At 47.5% G+C, this 26,279-nt stretch overlaps 1 protein-coding gene across 8 annotated transcripts in view; it reads left to right on the top strand.

Moving 5' to 3' along the window:
• Positions 1–26,279, top strand: part of ARHGAP26 (Rho GTPase activating protein 26) — a 204,711-nt gene that overhangs the window by 139,858 nt on the left and 38,574 nt on the right. For all 8 annotated transcript variants that reach the window (XR_008748319.1, XM_055811570.1, XM_027781305.2 and 5 more), the window contains 3 exons: positions 9,740–9,899; positions 17,715–17,853; positions 24,285–24,438. Coding sequence is in view for 7 of the 8 variants with exons in the window: in XM_055811570.1 (XP_055667545.1) it covers positions 9,740–9,899; positions 17,715–17,853; positions 24,285–24,438 (453 nt within the window). In the remaining variant the exon portion in view is untranslated. The remainder of the gene's footprint in view (positions 1–9,739; positions 9,900–17,714; positions 17,854–24,284; positions 24,439–26,279) is intronic.

The raw sequence follows: 26,279 nt of genomic DNA, 5'->3' as shown, positions 1-26,279 counted from the left end.
AGAGACTGCAGCATCTCTCTTATCAGGTATCTTGTATCTTCATCGCATGGAGGAGTCATCTCCCTAGATATGGTAACGGGTGTCTTAAATTAGACTAAAGCTTACATCACCAGTGCTGGCAAGATCGTTTATTAGCATGTAATGCAGCATATGCTGGGTTTGCTGTGGAGTTTCTGTCGTTGAACATCTCAGCCGAGCTCATGCCGGATGGCTGGGAGAAGCAGCAGGCATTTTGCATTACTGAAGTGTGAATTCTTATGGGCTTGCATTTGAACTTTGCGTTGTTCAATAGAGATTGTTGATAGCACATAATTATCTGGATTCTTTTTAATTGTTTATCACAGTGAAACTGAAACTGTGTACAGAAACAGATTGAATCTGGAGTGAGCAAAAGATTTCCAATAAATAGCTGCCGTCTCTCCCTGGTGGTGTCTCCTCCATCCCTGCAGACAGTGGGGCTTCCACATTTTAATGAGAGCTTATCTAGATTGCTCTTTATGCTGAACAGACCCAGTACTAAACCAAATTCAATTATACAGATTTTAGTCCAATCTTTTTTCTACAGAAGAAAGGAGAATAAAAGTTACCAGTGCCAAGATGTCTTTGAGCTGCAGCTCTCCCCAGGACCCTGGTAGTGATCCCTAGCCCAACCTGGACCCACCTCCTCTGTCCACCTCCAACTGTACTGCATGCCTAGTTGAGGTCTAGACTTCTTGAAACTACATTCAAACTTATAAACATTGACTTCTAAAAACATCTGCTGCTGTTGTGTGTGAAAGGCATGGGGCAGAGTCTGAAACCCACCGTTTGGGGCTGGGAGGGCCAGGAGACTCTAGGAGCCACTGGCGGAGAAAAAATGAATGCAATCACAGCTTCCACTTACAAAATCTCTGGTGATGCTGGCACCCACGTAGGGAAAGGAGCTGGCTGGTGTAGGACATTCTCTGGCTTGGTGGTGATGCCTGGCTTACTAAGACTGAGCTGAGGAAGCCATCCTGCTTTCCACGGGCTTTATGTGTGTGGGGGGCATGGGTGTCTGGAAATGTTTCTTGGCTCCTGCTTCCTTGATCTAGCTCACCTCATGGAGGGGGAGGTAGCAAGGGGGTCTGTCCCTTGCCTGCACGGGCACCCTACTGTGAGGGTGGGGATTAGCAGGCTGTTACTGTATTCATTTAAATAATTACTGTATTCTTCTAATGTAATTCCATGGAAGTTTGTTACAATATCATGGTTATCTAGTGCCATGACAAATAGGAAGGGCATCGTTGGGTGAGTGGATTTGCCCACGTGAGTGTGGCAGGGTGCACAAGATCTGGGGAGAGTATTTTTCCAATCATTGTCAAAACCTGGCAAAGACACAACAAGCATTTTGCTTGCTGTTGTTAACCATGGCTGTAGTTTATTCTGCAAAGCTGGCTATTTCTGTATTCCCTTTCTTTCAAAAAAATTTTTTTTAGGAATTCAGTGTTTTGGAGGGAAGGGCACTAACCTTGCATTTGTGATGCGAATGTGCTCCAAAATACCTCTGAGGAGGAAAAAAAAAAAGTCAAAAAACTTTTGTTACTGTTCCCTGCGGCCAGTGCATTTGCATGAATATACAGGTGTACACCAGGGTAACTTCTGTGTGTTACCCTGCAACCTGGCTCTTGGCTGTCAATTGCTTCCCATGCCTCCCTGCAGGGACAGCTGGAGCTGCATTTGCTAGAACCAGCACTAATTCTTGCTAGGAGGCTTTCTGGAAGCCTGTTTACTTTGGCTCTTTTCCATTTATCAGGTAGGCTTCAGCACATCATCTTTCAGATGATTTCTTGTTAACATATACTTACTCTTTCAGTCTCTTATTACCCTGCTGGCTACATAGGTTTTCTTATTGCGATGTGAAAGCATCAGCGATTTCTGTTTTCAGAGGAAAATCCCACCCATGCAGCAGGGGCTGTGCTGGGGAACTGGGGCCAGTGATGCTCATTCATGGGATGGCTCTTGCAGGGCTGCAGGCGCAGCCTGGAGCCAGCCAAAGCCCTGCTGCAACATGAACTGCCACCATGGCTGTCACTAATGGTTAAAATAACTATTATTACTATAAAGAAGAAAGATGTAATTGAGTGTAGCAGACTGAAGTTACAACCGAATGCTGTGCTTGCATGCATACAGCCAAAATTAAGGGAAATAGTGCGAGGCTGGGATGTAGGGTATGGGAATTGCATTCACCTGGTGTTGCCTCTTGGTCACATGCTATGAACATTAAGTTCGCTGGTGTGGCAATGGGGTTTGGCCTGTGCAGGGAAGGGTGGCAGATCCTCTGCGATTCATGGCGTGCTGTCCTGTGGGCTGTGGGAAGGGTGGCGGTCTCGAAGAGGGCATTGCCACTGTGGGGTGGCAGCGGCACGGGGGACAGTGTTTGCAGCCTTGGCAGCCCTCGTTCAGCTCTGTCCCCAGGGGATGTTTGAGGGTGAAATCCCCTTTGCCTGCCTGTATTTCTGCAGGTGGAAACCACGGTGATATTTTAACACCAATTCATGGCCATGCCCATGGCTTTCACTGGGTGTCACTGGAAGCCCATGGTGCTGCCAGCGCCAGGGTGTGCGGAACTTGCCAGCCTTGTGCTGCTCACCCCAGCTGCAGCTTGGGGCTGAGGGTTGGTGAGCAGGTTCGGGATCCCCCTGTCAGCGCACCCCCCTGAGATCTCCCATCAAGCTCAGCTTGCCCAAAGCCAGAGAGGATGGCTTTGGAAACTGAAGTGACTTGGACTGGAAAGCCTGAATCAGAAGAGCCTTGCAGCACCATATGTGTTATCTTTGCAAGTCACAGCATGTATGGTATTCACACCGATTATATTTACCGATACTGAACTTCACATTTGGCCTCTGCATCTGTTCAGCATGATATGAGTACTTTTTTTTTCTTTTCTTTTCTTTTTTTTTTTTCCCCCCCTGGGAGTTAACCCAAGCATCCAGCTGTGGCCAGATTCACCTGGGAGGAAGAAAGAGTCTTGCTGGAGCAAGTCAAACCACGTAGAAACAGTGCAGGCGCATGTTTCATCCCAGCTGAGCAAGGAAATCCAAGCGCAATGTGTCTGCTTGCTGAAAACCCCTTTAATTCTTGATGTTGCATCTGAAGGTTTTCTCCACTGCGTTCAGAAAGCTTGTCCTTGTCTTCACTGGGAGGTTTTGTATTTCCCTGGTGATCAGCCTTCCTTATGGATCTGCTGGCCTCCATCTGCATTCCTCAGTACTTGGCCCTCCCTGCTCCCTACTTGAGCAGCGATGCTGTAGAAGTTGCAACACTGTCTCTGCAGCTTGCAAAAGCTTGGGCTGTGTATGGTGGTGTTTTGCCTGTGCTCCTGTTCCTGTGTGCTGAGAACACGCAGTGACCACGTGGCGGCTGAGCGAGCCCAGCAAGCTCATCCTCCTGGCCTCCAGACTCCTCTGGCCCTTGCAGAGGTCTCCTCTGGCCCTTGCAGAGGTCTCCTCTGGCCCTTGCAGAGGTCTCCTCATGCTAGACCAGGCCAGAAAAGCACAGGCATATCCAGAGCCTTGATAAACAAAACAGGATAAGTTACAGCTGTGCAGTCTGTAAGTGTATCGTTGCTGTGCGTGTGCCCTCTGGCTTGGGAGACAAAGTGGAGCTGGTTGTGCTCCCTGGTTCTGCACTCCCCGTGTGGTGCCTGCCCGAGGCCACTGCAAATCCACCTCCCTGCCACCTCCACCTATGCACATGTGCGTTTTAGGAATGACTGCCCAAATGTACGATTGACCGATTTTGCTACCTGGGGCACCAGCGGTTTGTGCTGCAGGTGTCATTTCTTTTTAACATGCCACAGCCTTTTTAGTTCCCTTACTGCGAGTGATGGCTGACAGTTGTGTTTACAAGGGCACTTGAAGAATTTCTGTTTCCAGTCTCTCCTGATACTGCAGGAGAGGAGCTTTGGTTTTTAAAAAATCTCCTTTCAGCAACTTGAAATGTTTTCATTATTATTGTTATTAGTCTTATTTTAAAACTTGAGCTGTGCCTTTCCTGATCCAAGTTTGCTTTTGACAAAACTCAGTATTGGGTTTCTCTGGTTTTGGGTACCAGGAGTGGCACAGATGCTAGCACTGTTTGTTCTTCCTTAGCACAAGGAGGTGGCTGCATTTTACAAGCTCTGTATTGCAGCACAGCATTTTACAATGCACCTGCAATAAAACTCCTGCTGCACTGCCAGCCGTCAGATGGTGTTCCTGTGGCACGTGGGATGCTGGGGCTGGGTAAGCTGGGGTGGGTTTGAGCGAGGAGCCAGCAATCCCTAGGGAGCTGCAGGACTGCTCTCCCCTGGGGCACAGCTTCTGTGGCCCCTCAGAGAGGGGCAAAGCTGAGCAGTGGGAGCTGCTGCTGTGGCGGTCAGCCTGGCCTTTGCCTGCCTCCTCACCCAGCTCTCCACCTACACGCTCATCAGCCACAGCCCAATTAAACTCAATAATGTGCAGGGATGACTTGAATGCACCCAGGAACATTTCCCAGAACTCATTAGATTTTATCCGATAAATACCACCAATTGTGTGCGCTAGCAGCTGCCTGCTCTCTGTTCGGCAGCATGCGCCATCCAAATTAAATGGATGGAGGTGGGGGGAGCTGGGGGGGCAGAGACACTGACTGCAGGTTTTCATTTGAATGAAGCCAAGCAGCCCTGCCGAGCCTCTCCCCTAACTGGGGAGCTGTACTCCCCCGACATGATTTTCTTTGTGAGGACTTGGTGAGAACACGGCTGCTGCCTCAGCTGGGTCTTGCTGGCGTGGTTTAGCACAGGGCTTCCATGTCCTGATGCACTCACCAAGGGCATGGTGGGCCCATAGATGCCTCTGTTGCCCAGCATGCTGTCTGCATCCACTGTGCTTTTTACTTTTCATTCATGTCCAGAGTCAAATGTAAGTGTTTAGTTTCTAAGAAACTACCCAGAGCAGCCTAAATAATTTTGGGGATCACTAGCCCTCTGCATGATTGGCTTTTCACATTACATAGAAGCTCTAATGATGGTGGCAGACATTAAATATGTTTTTACCTGTATCAATATGAATTAGCTGCCTTATTTTCCATCCTATAAGGTCTTGTTAGGCCAGCCATAACAAGCACTTTGTTTTCAGAGATTTGTCCTAGGCATGGAAATAGAAACACTCCAGACTTTGCCCTTGTTCCCTTTCAGATGTTTGTTTTCTCAGAGATTTTTCTCTGAATCAGGGAAGATATTTGAACTAGTAACAGCACTCTTTGGCTGAGGCTTGTATACATGTATTATATGTATAAAATATATACACAAAGTAATTCCAGCCACAGAAAGCAAGAGTTGGGGGCGGGGGTGGGGGGAGCATCCCCTGGAGAGGCCTTCGCTGCCCCATGGAGGTGTGTGTTCACTGAGGTAACAGCACGTACCGGCCAGACCATGTCCACCAGTATTAAATAATCCCACTGATGCCAGTTCACAGCCCAAGAAGTCTCAAGTTGGAATGTTTTTTGTCACCCTCAGGTCTCTGCATGGCGTTAAGCTGCAGTGCCTGCAGCTGCTGCTTAGCCCCCAGGACAGGGCTCATACCTGCTCTCAGCCATGTCACTGGGAGGAGTGGGCAGCTCCCATGTGCTGCACCCAAGCGTTTGCCACTGCTCCCACAGTACCTTCTCTGTAGGTTGTAGGAGAAGCAAATGAGATCTTTAATTGGATTTCTATGAAAATAGATACAAGCTGTTGACCAGGGTGAAGAAACTTAAATCATTAAAGTCTTTAAAATAGAAGGGGGCCAGAGCACTGCTTCCCACAGTCTGCAGCAGCCCTGGCTCCCCTCATTTCTCTGTTACATGATGCTGATTGCAAGCCAGTGCAACAAAGAAATACTTACTGTTCCTGTATGCTTGCTCTGCACTGAAGCTTGACTACCAATTACTCTGTATTAGATTATGTTTGGTCATGCCCATGATTATACAGTATCCATGCAGCCCAGGCATAATCTAATTTAATACACAACATGGATTTACTCTGCTCCCATTCTCCTTTGTTTATCTGAAAGTAAATGTAAAGTGAGTAGGTGTCCATGGACACCCCCAGGAAACACAACCTGCCCACTCAGCTGCAGGGGCAGTGCAGGGAGGCTTTGGCTCCTGGCATGGGGTGTCCCCTTGGGCTGCCAGAGCTTGGTCCCCAGCTCCTTTCATCAGGTGCTTGCAGTTGCCAGCGCACCTCTTGGGTTTGCACTAAGTGGGTCAGGTCTTTGTTCCTTAGTAAGGCTACTTGTTGATGATGCATTGCTGAGTGCAGATATTCCCCTGGTCAAGGGGCTCCACAGTCTATCCCAAGCTGCCAGGCGATCTCCTGCTGATGCCAGAGATGCATGGGAACCATCGTGTGCAAGGACAAGGAACAGGCCAGAGTCCAAGTCAGCGATAGCCTGGCAAGTTGCAAGCACCAAGTAGGAGTTAAGAGGTTGCTCTGTGGCAGGTGTCCCTGCCCATGGCAGGGGGGTGGAATAGATCTTTAAGTTCCCTTCCGACCCAAACCATTCTGTGATTTCTGCATTAGTTGTTGTTTCCCACCTCTTGGTTGTGCTGCAAGTGACTTCTGCAAAGTATGGATGGAGAGAGAGAACTGAAAAAGGACCCATCTAAATTAAGGGTAGTGCAATCACTTTCAGAGTGCACTGAAGGCCAGAAAGAAACAGCAAGTTAAAAGGAAAATACAGTGAATATTTGGAAACCTTCTAAAGGGCAGCTCAGGAATGGCACTAACAATGCCTGCCAGAAAGCGCCAACGTTAAGCACACTTTGGGATGAGAACACCCCATCTTTAGAAACTGTGGCATTATTTTCTAGTACAAAGGATGATGAAGAGGTATAATTTATAGTAAATTATCATGTGGATAATGGATATGGAGTTTGAAGGATGTGAAAGGTGAATCATGTTTTGTAGCATGGCTTTGGTAACCGAGCATTGTGAAGGCTACTGCTGGAAAAGTACCCATGGTACAGATCAGAAGTTCATGTGCCACCCAGGTTTATTCCCGAAAGGAGCCAGACCTGCACAATTGCAAAATGGCTGCCACGCTTTACTAATTCCAAGCAAACACAGCAAAGAGGAGTTTGGTGCCCATGGAGGCAAGGGCCAGCACTTGTGTCTGGGCACATGGGCATTCCTCAGGCCAAGGGCAGAGCCAGGTCTGTGGCTGGTCCTGCAGGACTGTGTCCTGGATGAGAAGCCATTAATAGTTTAGTCTGAAATAATTAACAGGACCATGCACAGCTGCCTAGCTGTAATGAGTCAATGACAATGTAATTCATTAGAGTGATGTATTACTTGGTAACAGTAATGAGAAATGGAGGGACCTCATTTTGTAAGACTTAGATCAATTAAAATGTTTTTTTTATAAATTACCATTGTTTTACTAACAGAAGATCGTTACAATTATTATGTTATTAATACTTTTCAAAACTATTCAAATTACAGTTGTATTTTCAAAATCCAAATAGGAGCATATGAACATGTGTCTGAAACATAGATGTTGCAATGTAAAAAGGCTGTTGGCATAGATGTCTTGATAAGGAGGTGGGCTGGAGAGGGGGGAAAGGTTTGAACCCCTCTGTAAGTAAGAAGTTTTTTCCTGTAAGTAAGCAAGTTTTTTCCTAAGTAAGAATTTCTTATTGGACTTCTGCCTTTCTGCTTGGTGAGGTTGTGGCCCCCTAAAGAAAGTTTGCTTCTATCTACCCTACCAGCAACACCAGTCGGGGCGGGCTGGTGCTGGCATCACTGCATATGTGGCTTGACCTGCTCTTGCTTTTGGTGAAGATGGGGAAAGGCTCTGCACCCGCCTGGGGATGGGGACAGGGATGGCCAGCGGGGCTGAGTGCAGACAGTGGGGACAGTGGGGTGGCAGCAGCCCTGCTGGGCAGCGCATTGCCTTCCTGCCGGCACGGTGCCCATCCTCCTCAGGTTATTGTCTCTGTAACTGGAGCATTTCTCAGGGCAGCCCATCTGGCAGCACTGCAGTTTACTGACACAGAACATTTCTTGGACACTTGTGATAAAATATTCAGAGCTTCCTGACAGTGGGGGAAGTTACAGGTAAGAGGGAGCTCCCACAAGCTCCCAAAGACTTTTGCCAGCACCTCCAAACCTTTGGAATTGTAACCCAAACCCAGACTTAGTGGAGGTGACAGCTCTGCATACTCTCTAGGGCTGGAACATGCACACAGGGCGGTAAATAGGGCTGAAGTTGCAGCTGGGGGGAAGGAGCTAAGCCAGCAGTCCAGAGCCTCTGAGCATCCTTCAGTGATGAGGTCCTCTGCTGCTGCCTGAGGAGCCATATACAGGGATAAGGAATGAAGAATTCATTGCAGGTTCAAGTGACATTTGGATGAAAAAGGATGGAAAGCATCTTTTCCTTTAAGCCAGCCCTAGGTTACGCTGTGCTGGAACAAGCTGAGCATGCACATAAATGAGCACTGTGTTGTCTTGGCCTGGAGATCAAGAATAAAAGCTCATGGCAATAAATTTTTGGGACAATCCAGCAAGATCTGTCTCAGCCTGACTATGTGCTAGCTTACTGCATTTGTCCAGGGGAAACAGGAGAGAAAGAGTCAATGGAAAAGATGCTTAAAAAAACCCCAAACCCCCCTTAGTCTAAAATGTGTGGTTGCACTGCCTGAAGTCATTGAGTTTCTTGGTTGAAGAGCTCAGCAGAAAACCACAGGAAAGTGTTACAAGGATGGGGCTGCAGGGCTTCCACCGCAGGTCCTTGTTGTGTCACCTGATGTCATTGTGTAACTCCAGCATGTGACTCAGCTGGAGTCCACAGTACCTGGAGGGGCTGATCCGGGCCTCAACCATGCCTTTGCCATGGAGCAAGCGAGCGCCCAGGTCCCCTGACACTTGCACTTGGGCCCGGCCCGGGGACCTCGGGGCTGCTTCCCATGCTGCCGTGTGCCCTTGGTACATGGCAGTGGGGCTCTCTGGTGCTAAGCTGGAACAGAGGATGTGCCCCACCAGGGGCCAGACCAGGGCTACTCCAAAGTAACACCCCCAAACACACATCAGCCAGGGGGCCAGGTCCTCAGCACGGGCTGTTTCACTTTGCTGGACTGATCTGCTCCGACAGGGCTGCAGTACTTGTGAACATAAAAATAGATGGAGATGATGGGGAGGAAGGCTCCAGTGTCAGTGGGTCCCTAGGAAAGCGGATGTCCGTGTTGGGTGGATTCCTTGGCGGCGCGGAGAAGGGCACGTGTGCATGCTATGGGTCCAGGAGTAAAGCCTGAGCTTCACCTTCCAGCCTGTTGTGGTTGGGCTGGATGGGGCTGACCTCTGGTGCAGGCAAAAGCTTAAATGAGTGAGAAGGAATTGGATTTTGGAACATATTAGGTCACTCATTCAGTTGGAGAGCAGCGTGTGTCAGAGGTCCAACAATTTGTTTTTAGAAGGGTTTTAAGCATTAATGATTCAAGATGTTTTCCTGGGAGTGGTTTGCAAACATGAGACTCAGTGGCCAGTGCAGTGTTGAGGTTTTATGGGATTAGTCAACTCACTGAGGCTGAAAGGTCTTCAGTAACACAATAGTTAAATTTGTACTTTTCCACATGGCTGAGCCTTCAAGGAGCTCAACAGGAGTGTAAAAAATGTAAACAGCATTGTAAACTTTGTGCCAGCCATGAGACAGGGAGAGGGTTTCTGTGTGGGTTAGTTCTATCACCTACTTCTTTTTTTTTCTTTCCCCCCCCCCCCCCCCAGAGTTGCAAATAATCACAAGCAGAACCTGATGACTGTTGCTAATCTGGGTGTGGTATTTGGGCCAACACTGCTTCGACCTCAAGAGGAAACAGTCGCTGCCATTATGGACATCAAATTTCAGAACATTGTGATTGAAATTTTAATAGAAAACCATGAGAAGGTAATGGCTTCACTTGCTTCTTTCAGTGCAATTAATTTATGAAAACAAATATGTCTCTCTTCACAAACTGTAGCCCCCTCTCCCAGAGCCCCCCTTGCTCCCAGCGGCCAGAGACACTGGCAGAGACGGCTTTTGCTGCAGACGGTGGGCTTATGCCAGGGAGGGCAGCAGCTGCTACCTCCCAGGTGCTCCTAACAGTGATGGACATGATCTGGGATATGGTGTAGAGGCTCCAGAACTCACAGTTCTTGGGCTGTAGTTGCATAACCAGCGCTGCTAGTAACAAGACTTTTTTATGGTCATCTCAGTGTGAGTCAGCATGTCCGTGTCTCCATTACCAAAATCCCCCTTTCTTTCCTCTTTCCATTGTTTTATAGGAATTTGTCCTTAGTTTCAAGAGAGATGGGTACTTAAACTATTGTGATCCAGCCTAGGCTGGCTTCCCACTTTTCTGTCTAAATCTGGGTTTATTCAAGTACTGGCTTTATCCACAATGCTGATCTCCTAAATTATGGTGCATTTCTGTTTGTTGGCTGTAAGGATGTTCTTGTCTGTCAGTGGAGCAGAGGCAGCTCGGTGGGGCCATGGTGCTGGCAGTCCCTCCTGGCCAGCCGTGTGGGGTGGCTGCATGCAAACAGCAGCACTAAAAAAATGTCATTTTCTTCTAAATCCACACAGTTCCCTGATTATGATCTTTTGTTCGTCTGATTGTGGTTGGAAAGAAATAGCTAATTTGTGCATTCAGGCTGTGAAGAAAAAAGTAGAGGCAGGCTTGCCACTGGCTGGGGTTGCAGGGCAGGGTGGCATCATGGCTCTGGCGTGGGGCTTTGCTTGCAGATGTCTTGAAAGGTTTCTTGCAAGTTAAGGTGCCAGGTTGAGCCTCTGGTACATGTGGTGCAGGCAGCAGTCCGGGGCACATCTGCATGGGGCTGCAAAGCGGCATCAAATATGCAGCCAGCAGGGATGAGGAGACAGTGTCTGTTGTTGTATGTTCTTGGAGAAATTGCTTCCATGGACACATAAAGGCTATGGCATTTATTTAGGACAGAAGAGCTGTTCTCCTCTGCATGGAATGTAACGGTAATGATGGCTTAATTATGAGCTGCTGTGCAGAGGAGTGTGTGAGCAGTAGTGGTGAACCTGTGGTTGTGAGCCCAGTTCTGGTCCTGTGAGAAGGAACTGGCCAAACCCTTTTGTCAGCCTTCGATGATGACCTCTGTCTGTCTGTCTGTCATCTCGTGTTAGTACAGGGCAGCGTTCACTGCCTCTCACTGGTGATGATGAGCTCTTTGGCTGTGCTGCCAGCATCACAAGCAGCATGACATCTCTACGAGCCTGTTTTATCTCCCTTCCCATCGCTGTGCTTTTATGGAGCCCTTCCCTCGTGGGCCCTTATAGAAATACATCTTTAGACATTGATTTTATTTTTTTTTTCTGCTTGAACTGAGTCTCTTGCTGTGCCAGCCAAGCCCTCCATCAGCTGACATCTGTAGAGGAATTGATGACAGATATCTGTAATGATCACATCTGAGTGGGCTGCAGGGCTCATCTCTGCTCACCAGCCAAATTACAGCTCCTGCCCCAGGGTGTCCTGGCACTTTGATAGTTTCCCTTCCTTAGAAGTAATTTATGGCACCAGCAGATGTGTGAATCTGCAAGTTCGTTACATACGTTTGTCACCGATTAATTCTGTGGGTGGGTGTATCTGCTGCCTAGGGTGCTCAGGTGCGGCAAGGGTTGATGTTGCGTGGTGCTGAGCTACGCTGGCAGGGCTCCTGGGGTCAGGGCTGTCTGTGGCTGCCAGTTCGCACACGGATGCTGCGAGCAAAATGCCTGTGAACCTCTGTCCCCATTCCTCCAAGGCTCTTGGGAAAAGATCTTGGGAAGGAGGGAGATAGGAAGAGGTAACTCCAGGAGAGGAAAATCTCCTAAAGGGAGTGTTAGTGCTGGTTTGGCTCCAGCTTTAGGACTGTTGCATTTCAGTATGTTTCTTGATTTGAATTGATTCGAGCTCATTGAAGGTTCCCCACAGGAGCTGCTGTAGGTGATTAGCAATATGCAAGTTGCCTGTGATTGTGCTGCTGGTGCTTTATATTGTTTTACACTGGTGACTCACAGACACTGTTTATGATTAAGTAGATTTGCAGTGAAAATGTAATTGATTTGAATGGTTCCTGGCAATCAGGAACTGTCTGGTATTACATTTTATTTCCCCCAGGTAAGTGGAATGCCTCTCCTGTCAAAATTACTGTTGTCATTGTGTAACCAAGAAAAAAAACCACCAAGCTTGGTGATGACATCTCTTGGTCTGCATAACTGCTGGCAGCTTGTTTACACAGTCACTTCAACAGGCTTATCTGATTGCGGGGCAGTGGAGAGGGTTTCAGGGGGGTTAGTCAGCATTCTCTGCTCACCTGCCTCCATTTGCAGTCACTGCACCTCAGATTTGGCTCATCTTCCTCCTGAGGTTATCCCTGGGGAAAAACATCTGTCCTGAAGCCATAAAAATATCAGAGAAGGATGCTGCAGGATGCAGTGCCAATTGTCCAGTGTCTTCACTGATCTAACATGAACTTGTGCTGGCTGTGGTGGTCCCTCCAGGTTAATGTGTGCCCTGAGCACATGATGTTTCTGATGCATCTTGGGAGTGATGTGCAGTTTAGAAACATAGTCAGCAAAACAGGGACTTCCTGAAGGTTCCCGGAACAACTTGTAAATTATGGTTTGTTCTATGTTGCCAGAGCATCCGACATAGACCATTAAATCCTGTATGTAATCCAAAAAGTTAAATAATTTCTGGAAATTTAGCAGGTTTCCAGGTCTCAGATCCAAACTGTTTGTTATACTCACAATAACAGCAATAAACTGTGAGACAGGTTTTAAAGCTTCTCAGACATGTTCTCCGGAAGGTCTCTGCACATCAAGGTATCGCAGCCCTTGCATTTGTCTTTATGATTACAGCTGCCACTGGGAAGTGCTGTGCTTTGGGTGATCTCCCGTGGGGTTGTACTGACACTAGATCTTCTGGAAATGTGGAATGGGGTTGGGATGAGGGTAGGATAAGGGCTTAGGGAGGAGGGCACAGCGGCTCCATTTGTCTGCCAGATGTTGCGATGCAGCAAACAGGAACCCTCAAAAAGCTGAGAAGGAGCAACATGCCTGGCTGTCGGCTGCTCAGTGCTGCCCAATGAACCAATAAAACGTCAAATTGCTACTTAACAAGATTTATCCATTAGTGATTCACACCCTTTTCTGAGTATGTTTGTGAATACACTATATTAATATAATGTGTTATAAAATATATCCTGATTATATATAATTAAATAAATTATTTTTCTCCTATGGCTCTGGATGCTGCCAAGACAGGCAAACCAAGAGTGCATCCTGTGCAAAAAAAAAAGAAAAAGGATGCTGTGTTGTATGCCTGGTTTCTCAAGTGACTGCCATTTAACACCGTTATTTCTGAATTAAAAATTAAGTGTTAGCCAAAGGTAATATTGAAATACTATTACATCTGACAATTGCAGATGTCCATCCATGTTCTTTTCCAAAGCTGGAAAAGGCCATTGTTCTGAAGTGTCACAAAATTAAGAGATTGATTTACTGTCTTGATGATGTTCCCTCCAGACAAAAGATTGACCAGGTGAAATGTTAATGCAGCCAGGACTGAGGACAAATAGGAAACTAGTTTATGCAGGGAATTACACAGACCCAAACACTAACCATAGTAAATGGTAAGGACTAATACTAAAATCAAAGCCCTCAGTAATTCATCTTCATTTAATTCTTTTCTGTAATTAGCTGAAATGTTTAGTGATGCTGTTGGCAGTTTTAGCCAGTCCTTGTATAATGCATGGTACCACCAACATTTTGAATGTCACAGCAGCTTCTTACTCTCCAGGTTCCGTGAATGAGTCTGGATGCAGCTTTGTGCATGGGAATACCCCAGGCTGTGAGCTGGAGACCAGGGGATGGACCTTAATATACTATTATACTGCATCCCTCTGATTTGGGCAGGGTACCTAACCCGTCTGGTTTTCACCTTCCTTGTAATAAAATGAGCGTAATGGTGTAATTGATGCCAAATACGAGATGGTCCTCCAGTGTGTGCCAGGATGCAGGGAGGGAAGGAGGGTTCTGACGTAAGGGGCACCATCCTTAGTGGGTGGCCTGGCAGCAGGGAGCAATTCCTCTGAAACCCATGGAGAGTGCACATGCCTCATCCCTCTCCTTGCCCAGAGCAGCTCTTGGTGCTGGGACACCCCCAGGTCCTCAGCACTGGTGATGGGGCCGCTGGCTGGTCTCTCTGGCAGAGCTGCAGGATAAAGGACATAGCAGAACCTGGGTGTGTTTCATTCAGAGGTGGGAGAGGAATTTTATCTGAGACAAGGTGCTGCCGGGTCTTTGCCATTTTGCAGACAGGGGAGAAAGTCCTGTAGAGCTGCGGAACTGCCGCTTGCATCAGGCCAAGCGAGCAAGCGCAGTAGGGCTGTAAATGAGATTTATGAATCCTGACTGCTCCTCTCCCACTCTGGCTATTGAACTGTCTCCTTCTCCCTGTTAATTGGACTCTGTGACTGGGAGAGCTGTAACACAGGTTTGCACAGTGAGGAGCATGTCTCAGCTATTTGTGTTAAATTAAAAACTGAAACAAACCTGAGAAACTTTCCTGTGGAGTGGGGGTTTTGTGCAAGCAATGTCTGAGCTGAGGGAAATGGAGTAGGAGGTTTTGGCCCAGCAGTGCTGGTTCCCTTTGCTACTGAAGAGGTCTGTGCTGTTTCCCAGTACACAGTGGCAGTCGCATCTGCAGTGAGCTATTTATGTTACAGTTCATGGGGTCTCTCTTTAGACCTTCAAAATCAGCGCTGTGCTTTTTTAAATGTAGCTGTTAATTGACTTTTCTCCATTGTGAGCAGCTAAATTTAGCCTGTGTGCTTTGTGCTGCTCAGAGGTAGTAGAGAGAGCAGCTTTTAATAGCCCTGCCTCTGCCTTCACATTGCTTCAGCTCCCTTTCTCTGGCTTTATCTCGGTGGAGATGGCATAGCAGGCTTGGGACACCAAGGAGATCTGTGGTTGAAGACCATGGTGTTTCTGCTTCATCAGGAGGCCATGTCATGCTGTTGTCACTGCAGCATGGTGGCCAGAGCTGTGGCTGTCTGTCCTGCTGCAGAGTGGCCTGCCAGTGTGCCACTGGGGCAGCGGGTGTCCCTCTGGGGAACTCGCTGCTTGAGGGGCGAAGGGCACTCATGGAAGTGGTTGTGGCTAAACAAAAGTTTATAATATAGCCAGAAGTGTATTTACTGGGTCCTTAAGGCTGCAGTTGTGTCAGTGCCTGAAGTGCAGGCTGTAAACCCAAGGGCTCGACTGGAGCACGAGCACTTCAGGGCCTGTGGTGAGAAGGGCAGGCCAGAGGAGATAGTGGGGTGCATGTGCTGTGGGTGCAGGCTGCCTGTCCCCTGCCTCCTGCGCTGCCTGCATGTCTGCCTGCCTCCGCCAGTGTGGCCAGAGAGCATGCAGCATGAGGGTGCAGTGCAGGCCATTGGCAGTGTGGATATTTGGGCAGACTAGGTGTTTTAACTGAAATACAAACTTGGTTATGGTAAGTTGGAATGTGCAAGGTCTCAGGTGCTGAAATTGTTTCATGATGACATTCCAGCTGCATTTGAAAATGCAGCTTCCTTATAAGCTGAGACTGGTTTCAGTCATTAACTTCATAATTTAAAAGCTTATATGTATCTTCTCTTATTAAAGACTGAAAAAAGCAAACAAAAACCTGGAACTTGATTCTTTTCAAGTGTGCTGTGGGAAATCATTGCAGAAAATGCAGTTCATAAATCAATGCTTTTGTCTTACTTGTTTTATTTATTTTGTTATATTTGCCAAGTAGAATTTGCTATTGAAAAGCAATTAAAGCAAGAGCATGTTAAAACAGGCAGTGGCTGTGCTGGATATGGGGATTGGAGCCCAGGGCAGGCAAGGTGCCCTCAGTACTGATTTTGGCCCCCCGTGCTTGAGGATCCTGCCACCGAGAAGCTGTATTTAGCACACAGAGCGAAGGGCTTGTGGCACGGGTCTCAGCAGCTGGGGCAGGCACCTGAAGCACGTGCAGGTGTGTAATGTTTTAGCATGGCAAGCAATGCTCTATGAATAGCCCTTCTAACTGGGACCTGTGAGCTGTCCCCAGTGCCAGCACCTGTGCTAGGGAGGGCTAGTGGGGTGCAAGGAGGGCTGATAGGGTGCTGGAGTGGGCTGGTGGGATGCAGGAAGGGGTGTTGGGGTGATGGGGAGGGCTGGTGGGTGCAGGGAACAAGGTGCAGCAGTGGTGTGAGGCTGGAGAGCCACTGACCTCCAAACTCCTGTGGGGAGCTGGGAAACAGCCATTTCGGAGGTGGGAACGGCTGCAGGCAGGCGTGTGTGGGGTGAAAATGAGCAGTGCTGCATGCAGAAAGTGTGGCTCAGGCTGCTTCTCCCTCTGCTAATCCATGAACCCAGGAGGAATGTGTGAATGAGCTCAGCAGAGCTCTCCAGGAAGGGCTGCAGTAGGACTCCATAATCCATCCATCTGTTTCACAGCATGCCCAACGATGCACAGTCAGATTCAACTGCTCACTTGATGGGGGCCGGGGCCTGCCGTGCACGCAGGAGCTTTGCACAGTGATTCATTGCCGCTTCCTGCACCTCACCCGTCTGCAGGCTCAGAAGCTGAACCTGAGCCCCAGCAGTGAGTCCCTACAGATGGAAAGGTTGGGGAGTGATGTTCTTAGCCAGGGCGTGTTTGATTCACTGAGAATGGGGAGGGCTGTAAGTACTGCCCTTCATACCCACCTCTTTGTGCTTTTGGGGAGAGATGTGACATTAAAATTTTTGACTAACACTTTTTCACTCTTTAGCATTTATTTGTAGAAATCAGCATGAAGTGTTTATGTATGTGTGTGAGGATTTTGTTGTTGTTACATGAAACAAGCCAATTAACTGCTGGCAGCTGCTCCCATTAGCTGGCAGGCTGCATTTGATGGCTTTCTGGAAGGCAAGGGCTGCCAGTGACTGGCAGCGATGGCTGTGTGCTCTGAGGAGTCTCCCCGATGCTGCAGTGGGCAGCAAGCTGCCTCAGAAATACAGTTTTTCTTTTGGCACCCCCAGCAATGCCAGCTGTCTGTCTGCCAGGGACAGGTAGAGCAAGGAAGGACACTGAGGGATGGTGTTTAATATACTCTAGCAAAGGGAGAACTTGAGAAAGCTGGTCTTGAGGCAGTGCTGCTGCTGTCTGAGCCCGGGGTTCCAGAAAAGAAACAATAAATAACCAAACATCAACAACAGACAAAACTGCTGCTCTTTAAGTTCAGGCAATTTTAAAATTCCATCCCCTTGAGAAAAATGTGATTACTCAGTTTCTGACAGCTGTGGCTGGAAGTTGCAAAGACTTTCCCAAGCTGGTCTGCATCAGTGGGTGTGAGGGCACTGAGGGCCATGCCATGGGGAAGCATGTGCGGGGACATGCCGATTTGTCTCTCCAGGGGCACTCGCCGTCACTTGCTGGGACACCATGCACCCTCGAAAACTCATCTGAGTGCCGGAGTATCAGGGTTCTTCACATCTTGCAACTTGCATCTTGGGTGAAGTATAGAGAAAAGGAGCGTGGACAGTGGGAATGTGGAATTTAGGAAACTGTACCCAAAATGTTGCCTTGTTGGATGCATGTCTTCCTTAGGTGCTGCTCTGCAGTGCGGTCGTAGAGTGGTACGGACCAGGCAGGTAGGCAGCTGTTCTGTTCAAAGGGGTCATTCCAAAGAAGAATTTGTTTATTATTTTTAACAGATATTTAACATGGTGCCAGAGACTCCACCATCGAACTCGCAGCTGCTGTTATCTCGCAAGAAGAGCACGGACTCAAAGCCTCCCTCCTGCAGCGAGAGACCACTGACACTCTTCCACACAGCACAACCCAATGAGAAGCGTAAGTGTGCTGAGCCGCAGCTCCTGGCTTTCCCACTAGACTAAGTTTTTGGCCTAATTGTGACAAATGGATTGTAATTCCCATGCCATTCCTATGGAGTTTTACTGCTGTCAATGGGAGAGACGATTCCCATAACAGAATCAAGCTTCAGTCTCCTTTATTGCCACTTTGATGGGGAGTGTGAAGGTTGTCTGGCATCCAAGCCCTTAACCAGGTGCTTGAAATGAGGCTGCATTAGCACAGTATAGATAGAGTGTTGCTGTCCCTTCCCCACCTGACAGGCCCCTGTGTGTTCTCATTCTCATGTTCCTCGATCCCTGTCCTCGCCGTCAGCGGCTGCCGAGATGTGCTCCTGTACATGGGGCGCAACACATGCAGCAAGGGTGGGCACCCCTGTGGCTTCAAAAGGCAACCCTCTTTAGATGTCCTCAGGCACTTTGCCTTTTACAGACACGAAAACTTGGCCAGGAGGTTCTGCATTTTTCTGAGGATTATGTACTATGGCAGTTTAAAAATGTTGAAGATCATCTTCCCGTTTCTGTCACTAATTGGTACTCCACATATTTAGGTGAAAGAGTCAGTAGCCCCATCCCTACTCACGGAGCAGAAATGTGTTTGCTCAGGCTGTTGCTTCATGTTACAGTGTAAGCCCAATTCCCTGCTCTCCCATTCCTCCTGTCCATGCACTCCCAGCCCTTGCCTCAGGCTGCTCCTGAAACTGCCCTGTTGCACAGGGAGCTGTCCCAGTTTGCTAAAAGAGCCGGATTGTAACCTGGTGATCAAAGCACATGCTTGGGGACTTGGCTTGCTTTGCTCGGGCAGGTGGGTGAGCACAGGGAGCAAGGAGCAGGGGAGGACTGGAATTAAACTGTCTCCCAGGATGTAAAGCTGTTGGGTTGGACGGAGAGGTTGTTGTGTACTTTGCTGACTCTCAAAACATGTGGGCTTGTCCGCCTCTGATTGAGTTACTGTTAATTACCAGGCACTCTCATTTCAGAGGATGTCATAACAATACACGTGGGTTTAAGGAAGCAGTGGTAGCACCAAAGAGTGCTCTGGAAATAGCATATCACATGAGTGCTGGTGGAGCCTCCAGTATTAAAAGCTGCTTTTGAAAAATTCCAGCCTAAGAAATTTATTTGCTGCTAAGCAGTTGCTTTTTAGACTCTAGGGTTGCCCAGCTGCCAGAGACTTCCTCTCCATCCTTCCCTTGCCTAGAGAGGAAACTGAGTTCATTTATTTATTTCTGCATTTATTTATTCCCATGCCAAGCAATGTTTTCTCTGTTTTCCTCCTGTGATCTCCTGTGTCTATGGGAAGACGCTGCAATTTCATTCAGTGTTTGCTGTCCCTGCTGCATGTGTTAGAAGTGGAATAATGTGATGTTTCCTTTCTTAGCGGTCCAGAGACCAGCCAAGGCTCTAAGTCAGGCTGAAGCACAGGGGCTTGGACAGCAGCACAAGCTGAGCTGTGTGCCATGTCTGCATCATGTCCTGAGCTGTGACACAAGCTCTACTGTGACACACAAACAGCTGGCACGGTAGCCTCCCCATTGCAGAGTGCTGGCTGCATCCCTGTTTGGTGGAAACACCTCTTTCCTTTGCAGATGGCTGTCTCAGGAGTGAGGGACAGGGAGCCCCGAAGTACATGGTCACTTTGGTGCTCATGCCTCAAAATATGTATTGGAAGAGGTAAATACAACTCAGAAGAGCCCCAAGCACAATGGGAACACTGAAGGCACACCGCATGAGTCATTCATCTATGAAAAAAAGGCAGTCGTAGAATCACAGAATGGTTTGGGTTGGAAGGGACCTTAAAGATCATCCAGCTCCAACCCCCTGCAAGGGGCAGGCACATCTCCCACTGGCCCAGGTTGCCCCCAGCCCCGTCCAGCATGGCCTTGGGCACTGCCAGGGATGAGGCACCCACAGCTGCTCTGGGCAGCCTGTGCCAGCGCCTCACCGCCCTCACAGGGAAGAATTTCCTCCTAATATCTAATGTAAACCTACCCTCTTTCAGCTTAAAGCCATTCCCCCTTGTCCCATTACTACATGCCTTTGTAAAAAGCCCCTCCCCAGCTTTCTTGTCGGCCCCTTGAAGTACTGGCAGGCTGCAATAAGGTCTCCCTGGAGCCTTCTCTTCTCCAGGCTGAACAACCCCAACTCTCTCAGCCTGTCCCCATAGCAGAGGTGCTCCAGCCTCTGATCATCTTTGTGGCCTCCTCTGGACTCGCTCCAACAGGTCCTTGGCCTTTTTATGTTGGGGGCTCCAGCGCTGGATGCAGCATTGCAGGTGTGATCTCACCAGAGCAGAGTAAAGGGGGAGAATCCCCTCCCTCACCCTGCTGGCCACGCTACTGATGATACAGCTCAGGATACATTTGGCTTGCCAGGCTGCGAGCACACATTGCCAGGTCACGGTGAGCTTCTCATCCACCAGCACCCCCAGGTCCTTCTTCTCAGGGCTGTTCCCAATCCATTCTCCACCCAGCCTGGCTTGATACTGAGGGTTGCCCCAGCCCAGGTGCAGGACCCTGCATTTGGCCTTGTTGAACTTCATGAAGTTTGCTCAGACCCACCTCATAATAAGATCTAATAGTGGAAATTGAAGCTAGATCCATTCAAAATGGAAACAGAGTGCACATTTTTTAAGACTGAGAGCAATATAACCATAAGAAGAAATTAAGTGGGATGGTGATTTTTCCATTACTTGAAATCTGTTAATCGAAGTCAAATATCTTTCTAAAATTTTCACTAAAATTCATCATACTAAGCTGTGTGTAAGTCAAAAATTATAATGTTTAATAAATAGGATCATGCAAGAGAGCAGATTAGATAATCACAGTGATTATTTCATTGTTAAACATTCACATTTTTTTCCACAACTGACCCAGGAACTGAGTGAGTACTGTGAAACAAGTGTCATCAACACAGTAAATACCTAATTTTGTTCCTTACCAGGTCTTCATTATAAACACTGTTGTGGCATTTTGCTTGTATTTTATTATGCAGAGTGCTTTTGTCATCGCTTCTGTGGTTCCTGTGGATGACTGTTATCAAAGCACCCTAGATCAGGTTATCAGCCAGAAGCTGCAGCTCTGCTGTCAGGCAGGGTGTAGCGTTTACTGGAGGAGAGTCTGGAGAAGCTGGAGGCTTTGGTGAGACTCCTGCAGCTCTGCCTGACTTATTTTCCATTAAAGTTCACAAGGGCTTGGGTAAATGGTGAAAACTCAAACTCATTTTGATGTGTGGCTGGTTCCCTCTCCCTGGGAGACAGGGAACTGAGACTGGCTGAGCAGTTCAGTGATGGGAGAGTTTGTTTAGCAAAGGGAGGACTACCAAAAATGTACAAGTCCCACTCTCCCTGAAGCTCCTCCTTTCCAGCAAGGTGGTTTTGGGTGTCTTGGAGAGAAGTTGCTGGTTTGGTTTATTAACGGTAGCTCTCTTGGTGGGAGCGGGGCCACAGTGCCAGCAGTGAGGAGACACAGCTGGGAGCTGGGGACAGTGGCAGGGGCTGGGACTGTGCTACAAGGGGGATGTTGGGGGTCTGCAACGAGAGTGTGGCTGGCTGTGATGCCTCTCACACCCGACTGTGCTGGCGGTTTGCAAGTGGCTCTTCTGCCTTCTGAGTGATGGAGAAGAAACATGCTTTAGCTGATGGGCAGTTCTGGTCTTGTAGCTGTAAGACTATACTAAATCTCACAGCAAAGAATCCTTCACATAAGCTTTTTAAAAACATGAAGCAAAATACAGTATCAGCCTTTTAAAAAGGAGGAAATAAAGTAAGAGTTTCAGATTCTGCCATTCATCTCCCTCTTTAGATGGAACACTTCCAGTTTCTTGGCTGATAGGGACTTTAATTCAGTATTGGTTGGTATCTAGCTCTGAGATTAGGCAGACAATTGACACTGATTTTTTAGCTTATAATTGGACTTCAGCCTTGGGCAGAAAATGTTTGGAATTAATAATATGTAGTGTTAGACCACATTCCATCAGCTCAGGTCCATGCTCCTTGCAGCCTCCAGTGCAGCCTCTCAGTCCGGTGGGGCTCAGCGTGGACAGTCCCTGGGCCTGGCCACCTTTGTATGCTGCACAGGTGGTCTGTTGTGGCACTGTTTAAAGCCCATTCTGGTAGATGCAAAAATAAAGGAGTGATTTGGATTGGCCTTTTGGGGTTTTTAGGTCTGTAGGCAGCTTGATTTCTCTTATTTCATCTGCTGGCTCCCGCATTGGCCTGTCAGTATTTGTGGAGTCAGTGCTCTGCTTTTCTTCACTTTAGCCTCTTTTTATCTTGTACATGGATACTCGATTTCATCACAAAGCACTTATACCTTCTGATTCCAGGTGGGCTTTTGTCAGCTCATAGCTTTGTATCAGAGGACCTGCCTTGGCCCCAGCTGGGCTTGGTGTGCTCTGCACAGCCCGCAGCCTCTGGCTGAGCTGCAGCTCCAGCACCAAACTCATCACCTGCTGCTGGGGCTGGGCATAAAGCATAGTCCAAGAAATGTCTCTAAATTGGACACTCCAGGGAAATCCCTTCTGTTTATGAGCTTTTCTGACTTGGTTTAGGTAAAGTATGGCTTGTCATTTGAGCCACTGTATGGTGTTGTTTGAGCTCAAAGCTGATGAGATCGTTTGTATTTTCCTTTTGGCATATCAGACAGTGGTGAGTTGGAAACCATGGTGGGGCAAAAGGTCCAACTAGGCACATTCGAGGAACAAAGTTGGGGACAGAGAAGTGTAGGTGCTGCTTGTTCCCTTGGTGTCTTATTGGAGATTAAGATTAGTGAAATGCAATTTCAGAACATGTTGACATGTATCAACGTAATTCACACATCCTTGGCTTTGGCTAATCTCTGGAAGATAAGATCAACCAAAGCTAAACCAAGTTTTAGCCTTGTCTTGCTGCCATGCGGGCGCTGATTTTGCCCAGCTACCAGGAAAATGCAACTCTAGCAAAGGAGTGTGACGAGGAGTGTTGCTCTGCTCTTCCCCTGGCATCCACAAACCTATTGCTAATGTAAGCTTTTCTCTCTGAAGCGGTGGCAAAGAGTTGCCACAACACCATGCTCCTCTGCAGCTGGGACAATGATACTGCCAAGCTATTTCACAGAAATGTAGGTGGTTTCTTTCTGCTGTATGTTAGGATTAACTTTTCATGTATCCCAGGAGTTCCTCTTGCACTCTTTCATCCTTCTTTAAATGTGTACAGATGAGTATTACATGCTCTACTTCTAACATAAGCAGAGGTGTACAAATTAAAGGGATTGAGAACAAGGGATTCTCTATTACTATGTGCTTTTTGGTAGTAATGTAATCATATTAGTGTGCACTGGATGAAAGAGTTATCATTGAAGTAGGACTCTGTGTTTTCCAGCAGGAGAACATCTTTCTTTCAGGAAAACATCAGCACAGAAGCAGCAGCTCTCTGCCATAGGGTTGCTTTTCATGTCATCAGTGATGATAATTGCTTCTCACGATTACAATTATTGCTTATACGGAGAAGGCATCTTATGAAAATTAATGTGATTTTTAGGTAATTCAGCATAGAGCTGAGGAGGGAGCCCAGGCTGAGGATGCCGGTTTGGGATGCATAATATTTTCACTCTTCTCTGCTAAAGTTACACAAATAAGGGGGAGATCTCTTAGCAGAATATGATCAAGGGAAACAAGAAACTCTAGAAAACACCAGATTGTCAGCAGAGCAGTGCCAGCATTTCCCCAATGCAGTACAGCTGGCATGGGGGGGGGGAGGGGGGGCAGGGGGCATGAGGTACTGTTTTGGATCTGAAATGAAGCCAAGTTTCTGACCCCATAGCTGCACTGTATTTCTGAAGAGCTGAGTCAAAATGGAGCAGAGACCCCATCTCCTTTCTCCTTATAGACCTGGCCAGGAAAGGTCAATAGTAGCTGATTTCAAGTCCTAGACTGAAGCTTTTTTTTCTGAGATAAACCTTAACTGGGTGATCTGTCCTTTTCTTGTTCTAAAACGTTATTCTGCTCTGTCACACAAATGCTTGGTCCCTTGGCAGCTGATTTCAGTCACAAAGAAATCCATTCCTGTATATAGTTTGCATTTTAATTTTTTTCAGGTTGTGTGGTACTTTGGATGTCTTTGGGAATGTAAAATATTAATGCCTGGAGAACAATGAATATTTTCTTGCTAAAACTGGTATTAATTTTAAAATTTAGCCGCATCTTAAAAAAATAAATATATAAGAGTACCTGGTATTTCTTACATTTTAATGTATAGTATCTGTGTAAACTAACTGCCTGTCTTCTGAGATCTGGTAAGATGCTGCCCTCTTTGTATTAAGGCAGGGATTATTACTAGAAACATGCGATGCCTTTGCGGCAGTATGTGCTTTATTTTTGTATACAATGGCAGCTCTGTGTGATGGTTGACGATTCTTGGGGTTTTATTTTTTTTAGAGGAGAACAGGAACAGTATCCTCAACTCCAGCCTGGAATCCGTCATCTCTTCAAATGTAAACAGCTTCCTTAACTCCAACAACGCTCCCCAGCCCAGCCTGAACTCAAGTGATCTTGAACTAGAAGTAATTAAACCCAACAGGCCAAATTCACTGTAAGTATGGTGGTAATTAGTGTTTTATAGGCTCTCTGTCCTTAATCTTTAATCAGGGCTGTTTCTTACTCTGAATCCCAGCAGTTTGTTGAAGAATACAATTTAACATTTTAATTTTTAATGGGTGCCTAGCATGTTCCTTGCATTTTTAACTTGATCTTTAGTTACTGTGAGTTATATCTGCTGGGGAGTTTCAGCTCTGATTATTTTGCACATGTGGAATACTTTTCAAGCAGAACTCCACGTTGCTGCTTTTACTGCTTGACGCATCTGGTGATAACTCCAGCAAACACAAAGGACTTTTCTTCTGAGTTAAATTCTTTGACTGTTGTCAGTACAGTTGATCTCCAGCCAAATCTGTGCCATTGCTTCTGCTATTGCTTCCTTCATCTGGAAAGTTCAAGGGAAAAAATAGTGACCTTAGCAATGACTCCCTGGGGACAGCCCAGTTATTTATGAAGTCCCCTGAACTTGACACAGCTGAGCCCTCGAGCCAATGGCCATCTCTGCTGGGGGAATTTCCTTCCTGCCATGGCTCTGCTGGGCCCGATAGCATTTTCCCACAGAACTGCCTTTTCTCGTACATGTGAGGATCTGCTCAGATCTTCAAGAGCCACTGCAGTCCTTGCAAGCCAAAGCCAATTTTCCCCAGTGCTCCTCGGCATGCCCCTGCCCATCCCTCTCCCCACAGATCAGTCAGGAGGAATGCTGCTCCCGCCACTCAGTTTATGGCCTTGTCTCAATTAATGGAGACCTTCCTTCCCACCCCTCTGGTCCTCCCACAGGCTCCAAACACTTCCAGTTCCCACTCAACCGTAGAAGCCCCCAGTCTCTTGGGAGCAGACAGGGATATTTTTGCTTTAGCTGCTTTGCTCTCGTTATCAACAGAAGGATTGCTAGGGACTCAAAATGGATGAGTGCCAGGGTGGGTACTGCTGGAGATGGTACGACTTGTTGCTCTTGGCTTGGTTGACAGCAGTGCTTGGGGTTTGGGGGGTCTGGAGTGTAGCCCTCATGGCCAGCATGTGGGGATGGCTCAGGCCCCTGCCTGCAGTGGTTTGCATGGGCAGAAAGGTAAGTACACAGCAGGCAGCCGGTGTGAAAATTGAGTGCATGTGTGCATGTGTGAACAGAGGACAGGCTCTGGCTTTCATCCATCTGCTCTGCCTCTCTTCTCACCATTACTGCCACTAAAACTGTGAGCTGTATGAGTACCAAACAAGCCCTGCCTCTTGTTGACCTCACCTGCCATTGGCTCTGGGTGCAGGGTTGGTAAGGCTCAGCTCCGTGCCTTACCTGCTGTCTCTGGATTTACCTACTGCAAGAAAGCCACCTGCAAGGAGTGTTGCGGTGGCAGAATAGAGCATCCAAAAGGTAGGATGCCTCTAACTGAGGTTGCACGTTACATATGTTATGTACTGATTAAAGATGCATCGATATCTCATGCCTGTACTGTTGGTTGAAGCTCTGGAAGTTAGTCACATACCATTCCCCCAACAGGTTGTTTTTAGTTTCTTTGTCCTTCAAGGGCTGAAAGAGTGCTGTAACTTATAATACAGCAAGGTTTGTGAGCCTGAGTCTTGCTGTGACCTTACAGGAATTGTTTGCCAAATTCAGTTATTCAGATTCCAAGAGTTGTGTCTTCCTAATAATTTCTTTTTTAAAGGAAGTCATAAAGGAGCTCAGCAGAATATATCAGTTAAAGCTATATGAGGCTTTGGGGAATGGACGCATCTTGCTGTTACCAAGGAATTAAGTGAGCAGACCAGCAGTGAAACTATTTGGTTGCCACCAGTTAAGGGGCCTTTACAGTTTTGCAAAGTGAAATAGTGTTTAGCAGG

Source organism: Falco peregrinus, chromosome 8 (genome assembly GCF_023634155.1).
Source record: "Falco peregrinus isolate bFalPer1 chromosome 8, bFalPer1.pri, whole genome shotgun sequence".
In the NCBI taxonomy this organism is placed as follows: domain Eukaryota; kingdom Metazoa; phylum Chordata; class Aves; order Falconiformes; family Falconidae; genus Falco; species Falco peregrinus.
Note: the sequence above shows the minus strand (reverse complement) of the source record. Positions and strands in the feature narration are given on the sequence as shown.